Here is a 10,645-nt window from a genome sequence, read left to right as displayed (position 1 = left end):
ATATGATGGTTCATCTACAACAGGCCCACCTCCTAACATTTTGCATGTCTTTGGTCTTGTGAACTGAGGAAGCCGAGGAAGCTTGTCAAAGGCTACACAACAGTTATTGCTATGTAATCCACAAGATGTGTATCAAGGTCGTGCCATCCAATAAATGTGATGCTGCTGCCTTCTTACACCATGCCTGCATCTACTGCTTCATGGTATCTGAAAAAGACCCCCAACTCCTTGTGAGTTTGACATGGGTAAGTAGGTTAAAAATATAATTTAATAATCAAAATCACCTTACCAATGGTATTCTTGAAATGTTTATGTCTAATCTTTATATGTCCATTTAACTGAAGGTGGCAGTAAGTGGTGGGGTTTACATACAAGGCCCGCACTCCAGTAGGCATTGCCAACAAACACGAATGGTGGAGGTAAAAGTCTGATAAGCAGAGCTAAGAATATCAGATAATAGGAGAATAGAGTCAACTGGCTGGTGATGATGGCAGTAGGCCACAAGGTCGCTGCTTCAATGCTCAGTCACACTGTGTTGACCCTGAGGATGCCAGTGCTCCAAAACTATGATTGCAGTAGTATTATGCATGTCTAAGTTTCTACAGAATATACTTCACCTAAGTACATACAAATTTACTAATAAAAAATGCAAGTCCCATAGTGCAATGTTGGGTGCTCCCTGTGTGGACTTTGCATGCCCTCTCCATGTGCTAATGTATGTCCTACCATAGTCCAAAGACATGCAGGTTAGGTGGATTCATGATGCTGAGTTGGTCCCGATTTGTGTGTGTGTGTTCACTCTGCAATGGACTGGTGTCCTGTCCATGGATTGTTCCTTCCTTGCGCCTGATGCTTGCTGGGATAGAGTCCAGTTTACCCCATGACCTTGTTCTGGATAAGTGGGTTTAGAAAATAAATGGTTCACATTGGCTAAACAGCTCAAACAGAACTGAAAAAATGCATTGTGAGTCCTAACATTTGTTTAGATAGATGTGGATGTGTGGCCCATCACTGGTGGGGTACACAAACACAGCCGCACTGTACATGATGACAAGCTGTGACAATGGCTATATATGTGATGCCCACTGAGCGGATCCCATGTCTCCTGAGAAGACTCCAGCTCAAATTTGTAAGAAATTGAGGCTCCAAAAACAGAGTTGCTGTCATCAAAGCCACTGCCATGTCTGTGTGGTGACACTGTCACACACTGTGTCATTCTCAGAGGTAAATATGGAGAAATCTTTACTCAAATGCAAAGTCCACATACTGTATACGAGTACAAACACACATAACACAAACAGGATAGAAGCTGAAAAATCAATAAACATAATACAATAACTGCAGAGGGAGCATTTTATACTACAGATTACATAAAATGATTCCTGAACTGGTATAATTTTTGTAGAGCAGAAAAATTATCATTGCTTTTAATAAACTGTAGCATTTAGTACAATGAGGGTAGAGATTTCAGATCTGTATTAATGGCAAGAAGAAAAAGTAGAACAGATTTTGTTTTCTTGGGAAATTCGATAATGTCCGTAGAAGAAAACTGAATTTCTGAGGAGAGCGCAACTCAAGCAGTGCGCTAACAGGGCAGGTGATCAGGTCAAACCCATGCAACAAGACAGGCCATGACAGCATAGTGCCTTGGAGCTACCAAGTCACATTTGGCTCCTCCCAGCCTCATGGCAATCCCAGACTGCACTAGATGCAGCTACAAGCAAGGGTGTCCAAACAAGGTCAGCCATTCCTGTTCAGTTAGATGCAGTGCAGCAGCAAATGAAGCCTATTTGCCTGCATGGCACCCTGAGAAAATACATTTCAGCAATTAAAAAATGTCATTAATCAGATTGTGTTGGCAGAGGCCTGACATCCGCCTTATGATGCCTTTTCTGAAGACCGTTTAGCACATGGAAACAGTCCTACATTCAGTGAGGAAACCCATTTCAATATGTCAGTTAGTGCTATGTCTAATAAAAAAAATGAAAACTCTTAAGACTGTATGCAATAAACCACGACAGCCTTATTGCCCATGATAAGCCATCACAAAGATGGCTTTCACTGTTTGTCCATAGATTAGGTGAGGGAAGGCAGAGGAGGAGGAGGAGGTATCACTTCATTTATGAATAGCACTTAGCATCAATGGAATGAAACATGGGAGAGATAATTCAGAGCTCCTGTACTTTATTGCATTAGAAAAAGAAACCCTAAATACCATTAAAGCATTGAGACAGCCCTTTAGAGTCCCTGCCAGAAAGATTTAGACGCGGTGCAGTGCTGGCTTCAGTCTTCTCCTGAAATATTTTCCTGTACTTCAGCTTTACATTGTTCAGCTGCTAAATCATCAGTAGAGTTCACATCCTAGTGTGTGTTTGCTTTTTTAATAAGGAAGGAAAGGAATTCACCCATTAGCATGCACATGCAGTTCCAGGTCCAGTTCACAGTGGTCTTGGGTGCAAGTCTATTCCATACCATTACGAAGTATCTGATTGGCTGCAATAAGCATGACACTGATGATGAAGGCCATTGCAAATGCACAGATGAGGCTCTTCCTTACGCAGGTCTGCCGGTTCTTCTTTTGGGAATGTACTGGAAAAGAAGAGGAGGAGAAAGCAGAGTTGAGAGGCAGGCCACCTTGTTAAAAAGAAAAAAAAATGGAGTAATGCCATTTATGACACACACATACACACACACACACACAACACATTATATATATATATATATATATATATCTGTCAGGTTGGGGAACATGCACTGGTACAGTGCATTGCCTCACGACCACAGGATGAAAAAGCTCGGGATCCACCCCAGTACAGACACACATTCAAGTCCCATCCCCTGGAAATGATCATCTATCTGATGCAGCCATGTGTTACATGGGCTTCCCCATGGCTTGGTCCAGCCGCTCAGGTCCTCAACAGTTGTTGCTGACGCTGATGCTCTCTCACAAGGTTCACGACCTCTCGGTTTGGGCCGCCCAACCTGATGGGTCTGGGCTGAAGGTGGAATCATGACACGCACGAGCGCATGGGTAGCAACTTAAAGACCCAACGTGCATCGCAACAAGTCGTGCCAGGGTACTAACCTCTCTCTCTCTCTCATCCCGTAGAAAAGACAAAGTGCTGCCACCATAATCCTACCCGGACAAGCAAGAGAACACTTCTGCGTTCCTTTCTTCCCTCTGGTCCCTCACTGATGACGTCCATTACCCATCCACCATCACGCCTTCCCAGCATTCCACGTTCCTAATTTCCGGTCCGCCTTTTTAAATTGTCCGTCCACCCACTCTGTTTTGTTTTATGATTTTGTGGAATGTTTTTGACCATTTTTGTTTACAGTATATGGGGCTAAAAACCCCAAGCCTTGATCTGTTTTCTTGTGATTATTATAATACATATACACATACATACACAAACGCATATACACACAGTATACACATACAGGGGAGCTGCTTCAGTTGGCCAAGTTCCTGGTGCACGACAGAAAAAACATTTTTTAAACATGATTGGTTTAATATTTAAAGATAGATAATGAACTTTCTGACTTATAATGAAAACTTGAGCATCAGTGCCGAAATGCAAGGAAGTTAATCTACAAACTTAAACAGCTTTTTGTAAACTATATTTTTTTCACCACGACAGACCGATGCAGAGCCCGCATCACTGCGGATGCCGCACCGATCCGCCTGTCGATCTCACGCTCCATTCTTCCCTCACTCGTGAACAAGACCCCGAGATACTTGAACTCCTCCACTTGGGGCAGGATCTCTCCCCCAACCCTGAGAGGGCACTCCACCCTTTTCCGGCTTGTTTTTTATTTCTCTCACTGGGTATGTTGTGGCATATCAGAAGCTGTTAAAGAGTTACACCATCTGAATGTGAAGAGTCTTGTTGTTGTTTTACAACAGCGTCCAGTGATTTAAGCCCCAGTGCTTCTTCACAGTTCAGTTTAGATTAGTACTGTTTAATGGTTATTGACAATGAAACAGAAAAAAACGTAAATACTGTAGTTCTTATATTTAAAAACATGATTTATAGGATAAAGCTTTCTCATATGTCATAATTAAGAAAGCAGACATAACAAATTTATATGCAAAAACTTCTGGCAAAATAAAATGCAATATGTAAGCCAAACAGTAGGAGATGAAATTAAAGCGATATTATTTTCAGATGAAGACCCAAAATTCATCCAAGACAAAAATTTCAAGCAATAAACAAAGCCATAAATTTATATAAACTACCGGACAAAATCTTTAGAACACTTCTTTTTCCTGTTTTTATTTAAATGTAGACAGTTCAAGTCCAGTGGATAACCTGAAATGGTACAAAGGGTAAGCACTAAACTGCCAGAGGTTAAAAAAAGCTTAGGTTACCAGAAACTGAAACATAATGTAATTTTTAGGGTTATTATACAAAGACGCCCTTTTCAGGGAACAAGTAATGGGTTAAAAGCTTAGATAGATTGTAATAGCCAGAGGCCAAACCTTAACATTACCAATTAATAACATTAATTAATTACATTAAAACCATTAATAATTCTAAAAAAAATGAAAAAGAGAAGGAGAGCCTCTGTAAAGGCTGCCGCATTGCACAGCATCCAGAAGTAGATATCTTAGAACTCTAGAACTTTTTAAATCGAGCCTTGAAAGTTGATGCAGACAGTTAATTGTTACAGTTTTGGTTGATTATTTACAAACCCTCTGTCTGGATAAAAGTAGTGCTGGAACAAACTGTGTTACTACCCCTCTGAAGCACTATGTGGACAATATTGCACTGTATATGGCGATTACAGTGGTGAGAAAAGGGCAATTAACAAAGGAAGACAGACAGATAATTATAATAAAACCCCTAAAAGTGCAGATCTTTCCTTTAAAGAAACTGCATAGACTGCCAAGGTGGCCATTAGTACAGTTACCTACACCATCAAAAGGAACTCGGAAACTGGAGGAAACTCGTACATAAACTGGTCTGACAGTCCTAAAACCACAACAGAATCAGAACACACATTTCTGACAGTCAACCGCTTGTGTGACAGGCACCTCACAGGCCAGCGGTCAAAGTAGGCAAGTGTTACTTTAAATTGTGAAGAGATGACTTGAAGCTGCAGATTTGACAGGTTCAGTGTCAGTAAGAAAGCTATTACTAAGTTCTAGATCACTCCCTATTTTTCTAGTTTTTGTTATACTTTAATGTTTAAATGTACTCTGAAATTACACTTCACTTCTGTGAAATAAAAAAATATTACAAAATATTTTATGACAGCAGGTCATCCAGGTTAATAAACTGACTTTCATCTACATTTTTTGGTAACTTGTTCAATATACAATATCTATGATTTTGTGTGACTAGATAATTTCAAACATATCTGCAAAATTAAACATATTAACCATCTTCAGTCCTGACATAATTGTAAATACTAATATCATATCCTCTTAAATCTAGACCTCCATTTTGGGGATACAAGGGGAGGGTTGGCGTCAGTAAAGGCATTTGGCTATAAAAATCGCACCAGAACCTCTATTGGAGAAGTCAAAAAATAGTGAGCTCATATAAAAATGAGAATAACCACAGAAGAAGAAGGAAAAGAAGAAAGCTATCATATCCTGTTAATCTGTATTCTTACTCTTAAAAAATACGTCCTTCATACTATCCACTTCCCCATAATCCTGGTATTTAACTTGTAGCCTTGCTTTAAATTTTGTTTAGTCGCTGTTATGTCTTTGACTTAATAGAAAGGTCAAAATTTAAGCATTACACAGCCTAAGAATAACATTTTTTAAATATGTCACATTTGCATGAATATTACTAAATATCTGCCAAAGTACATATTCTACCCAGGCTCACCAAGTATGATTCAGCTAACTCTAGGGAATCTGCTAATCAACATTTTCATATTAGTATAAAACCATTAACATTCATTCATACCACTGGATTCATTTCAAGGCATAAGACTATTCAACAGCTGCTTGCACTGATGACTACCTGAGTTATGTTCAGTTGCATTTCATATACAGTATGTGCCGTCTGACAACATATTTAATGTTTTGTCTTGCATTCACTGCCTGTGCTGTATTCGTTGTTAGTTATACTACTTTGACTAATCTGTGAGATATATTACAGTGTGTATACAGAACAATAAACTTCTACTGGAGTTAATTATAACTTAGTTAAAACTACCTGGAAATGCAATTTTTATATTGATTACTTATAAAAATTAAAAACAGCAAAGCCCACAATATCTGATCCCTAGAAATGCCATAGGGGTCACATTTTCATTCTATTTTAGTTTGTTGCATTCTGTGTTCAGGCCAAACAGCAAAGATTCAAAATTATTACACTTTAATTATAAATGTTTTATGGTGTGCCTGATCAAAAGCTTTTTCAATCAAGATGTATAGTGTCATTTTCTCTACTGCTATCAAAAGGTTTGGTTGCATTCTCATAACAAATGAAGACTATAAATAAAGCACACTCATCTCAATCTAAACCCAGACTGACTGTCTTTCAGCATAAGTATACTGCATAATTCTTTTTTTACTTTATACTTTACAATCATTTCCATTAATTTGCCAGTGATAAAAATTTAAAAAAAAACAGGTCTATAATAATCAAGGCTGACACAGTCTCTTTTCAGGAAATGTAAAAACACTGGCTTGGATAAGTCCATACCAAACCAGGGGGTGGCGAGGAGTACTAATTCTTTCTCTTTTTCCATTGCAGACCAGTTATGGGAAATCCCACCTGGCTTGATGAAGCCACTTCCAGTAATGGCCCGGAGGACGCCACTTCCAATGATGCAACTTCCTCTGCCATCCCTTAAAGCTGCCATCTTTGCCACATCCAAGCAATTCTGTACACAACTGTACATCATTTAAACCAATTCTGCAGCCAGGAAACAATATACGGGTGGCTGCCCCAAACCTTTTTATGGCTCCTGCCTATTCATATGACAATAGATACTTCAAAACAGGTAATCCACAAGAAGCTAAGCATGTTTGGTTCCGGCAAATAATTTGATGGGAGACCAAAACCTGGAAAAGCTTGGGTTTCTGGTGTAAGAGGTGTTGGTGAGGCCATCAGGGAAAGCTAACCCGGTGATCTGAATGTGCATTCTATTGCCTCAGTGCAGAAATGGGGCTACTGTGCTGTAAAAATGGCGCTGTCCTTTGGATGAGATGTAAAATCAAGGTCTTAACTCACGGTGGTCATAAAAGATCTTTGGGCATCCTTTGTACAGAGTAGGGTGTATCCCGATGTCCTACCTAAATTGCCCATCATGGCCCCCTAATCATCACCTATATCTTACTGGCTAACTATCTCTCACCCCTTTACCACCTAATAGCTTATGTATGGTGGCTGTACTGGTACAAAATGGCTGCCATTGCATCATTCAGGTGGTCACTACACATTAGTGGTGTTTGAAGTGGCTCCCGTCTCACTATGTAAAGCGTATTAAGTACTGAGAAAAGCATTACACAAATGTAAGGAAGTATTATTACTATTATTATATCATCAATAATTACCTGCAGCATTAAAGGGATGCTGCTCAAGACAGAAAGGCATGGGGGAAGCTGGTCCAGCGATTTGGCAAAAGTCAGAAACAACTGAACAGATAAATTAATCATTAAAATGAACAATAATTCTTGCAAATGTCTCTCTATTATAAAAAAAATCCTGTCAGGGAGACCAGGGAAACGATACGTGATCTTCTCGGAAGACAATTTGACGTCCCGTGAGAGACAATTTAACGTCACGCGAGACAAGGCAGTGAGACAGAAGGACAGCTGCTGTACAGGCTTTTAAATGATCGATGTGCAGCGTGACAAGCAAAACACTCAGCAGCAGCAGCGGATCCTTCTGCATCTCTTTAGTGTGTGTTCAGCTCCACCCCCTTCACAATGCGAGCGGGAGAGATGCAAAGTGTCAGGAGTGTAGCGCGCCTCCTATGGGGGGGTGGGTCAGCGAAGCGAACGAGATCTGATCATCTCAAAGAGACACTTTGACAACACTCAAGACTAGACATTACAACCTTAGGAAACAAAACCTATGAGATGGTGACTTTTGCACATCACGCCCTAATTACAAACAATTTAAAACAAGTTCATGGACATTTAACCTAGCAGCTGCTGGAATGCTTTTGGCAGACATACTTCATGTGGTCCCGGCTCTTAAAATAATGACAAGCAGAACACGCAGCTCGCCAGCAGCAGCTGCAGCAAGCCAGCAGATGATCCGACCACATATCCTTAGTGTGCTTTCATTCACCATCCATAACCCCCACTTCAAAACATGAGCGGCAAAAACACGAAGTGGCAAAAGGACAGCTGTTGTATAGACTTTTAAACTATCAACGCAAAGCGTAACATGCAGAACATGCAGCTCGCCAGCAGCAGCAGAAAGACAGCAGCTGATCCGACTGCATTTCCTTAGCGTGAGTTCAGGCCCCCCCTTCATAACACGAGCAGCGTTATACATCCTGAGAGAAAGAGATTTAATCACGCCCAGGAAATAAGGGACAAATATTGTTTTGACAAAAGTTTTAAAGTAAAAGTGAAAATAATGCATATGCAAACAATTCACATGAAAATAACAATCTCATTGTATATCCAGTATTCCAAACCCGGGGGTGGGCGAGTGAAGCAAGCAGGGGCACAGCCCCCTAGTTTTAATTTTAAAAAATTGACTAATTGTATTTTGGCAACTGAAATAGATATCTAGCTTAACTAAGCTTTCTAATGTAAGAGGCATTTTCTTTTTAAAAGCACTTACTTTAATAAACTTTAAACTTTTATATTAAACTTTAATGCTAAAGTAGACACAGACAGTGTTCAGACTTTACTGTCTTGTCTTAGAGTAGAGAACACTCTCTGACTTCCAGATACTAGGCTTAGAAAGTTATGTCTCTACCTCAATGTCAAGTTCAAGTTTACTGTCAGAAGTACTCAGTAGAATTACATTCTTATTTACATCTCTTCAGTAAAATGACATCATTACAATTCCAACAAAAATGTTTACTCTGTATGTGTGTTAGTTTGTTTTTTTAGGTATTATCAATATCATTGTTTGTGGTGCACCTGTAATACTTGATGTGCTATGATTCATTCTCTGCTATTTAGAAGAAAATTGTTGGTGAAAGGTGAAAATTGTTTTAAAGAGGTTGATATCTAAAAACACAGCCCTTCACAAAAAAATTCTCCTACATAGATTGGTACTGTTGTTACATTTTATCCTGGTTTATCAGCTCATTCTGTTGTCAGAGGTTGTTAGATTAATTGTAATAGTTCTGTTGTTAAGTGGCATCAATTGTGCGTGCATCAGTAGTGTTGGACACACTCAAACAATCAGAAAAGATCATTTTCCTAATGTAGGCTCTTATATATTGTCAGGGTTGGGTCACACAGTTGCACAGATTCATTCAGGGTTTTCAAGAAACATAAACTTTATTCGTAAACAGCATAATAAAGCATAACGAATAAAGCAGAGGATGTCAGGGGGAGAAGAGAGACAAGGCAATAAGACAAAAGGACAGCTGCTGTACAGGCTTTTAAATGTTTCAAGCGTCGCGCAAGATGCAGATCACGCGACATGGCAGCAGCAGCAAGCCAGCAGCTAATGGAGCAAAGAGAAGGTAAAAAACTGCATTTGTTCCCATTTTATCACCTTTTAAGAGGGGGTTTCGGAGGAGCAACTGCGTCTTCGAGGGGTACGTTCAGCCCCCCTCTTATAAATTGAGACACAAAGTCTGTATGGACTTTACAAATAAATTAGGGTTAGGGTTAGACAATAGGTCTGAGCTATCTCTGAAATAAGTTACTCAAGGTGGCATCATCTATCTTTTCATTATGCACAGGACACAGGTGTTATATATCTTCATATCACTGACACTAGAACAGAATTTCTCACAGGCTAATACCTCAGAGCCAACTTATGCAATTTTCCTAACAGATTCTACACCTGAAAGTTGCTGCTATAATCTAACACAATCACAACTTAACGTATGTGAGTGAGCTAATTCAAAACAACATGCAAACAAAATGAAAACTGTCACAGGTGACTGATTTTAACAAAAGTACCCAGCTGCTTTTTTGAAGACACAGCAGTCACTTTGAGACATGCTTTTAAATTCATTCAACTGGCAGTTTAGCATCTTTTTCTATATAGTACATAGATTTTTATGTAACTAGTTGACTTTCTAAATGAGGCTTTCAAATCAGTTTTCAGTTTTGTTCTTTTTTGTCATCAGGCCTGTACTTGTAATTAAAATTATTCTCCCTTCCTAGCTTAGCCACACTCTCGTCACACATCTCAGTTAAATCAACACAACCAATAACTGACAGGCCAACATTCTAAACGAGCTTTGTCACAAATTTGAACAAAGTAAACAATTTATCAAAAGCAAACTGCAGAAAAACAAAATTGCCAGTGACTGCAACTCAGCTGCAGTCTTCCCTCAACCCTTTCCCCTAAGCATTCATTCTAACACAGCACTGAAAAGATTGCAGTATTTTCTTTATATGTCTAATTTAGAATTTTAACATGTAGGCATTTCCCTGCCAACTACTTGACACTGATAATAAGGATACGTTTGTTTCTGAATCTCAGTAAAGGGAGAAATGCCTGTATGTCCCGTAATAACTAATACAGTC

At 39.4% G+C, this 10,645-nt stretch overlaps 1 protein-coding gene across 1 annotated transcript in view; it reads right to left on the bottom strand.

Annotated features, from left to right (window-relative positions):
- Positions 1 to 576: 576 nt before the first annotated feature.
- caln1 (calneuron 1) overlaps positions 577 to 10,645 on the bottom strand; it is a 323,053-nt gene continuing 312,984 nt past the window's right edge. Inside the window, exon 6 of the mRNA XM_039756994.1 lies at positions 577 to 2,589. Within this exon, the coding sequence (XP_039612928.1) occupies positions 2,462 to 2,589 (128 nt within the window). The 3' untranslated portion in view covers positions 577 to 2,461. The remainder of the gene's footprint in view (positions 2,590 to 10,645) is intronic.

This window comes from Polypterus senegalus, chromosome 6 (assembly GCF_016835505.1).
Source record: "Polypterus senegalus isolate Bchr_013 chromosome 6, ASM1683550v1, whole genome shotgun sequence".
Taxonomy (NCBI): Eukaryota; Metazoa; Chordata; class Cladistia; order Polypteriformes; family Polypteridae; genus Polypterus; species Polypterus senegalus.
Note: the sequence above shows the minus strand (reverse complement) of the source record. Positions and strands in the feature narration are given on the sequence as shown.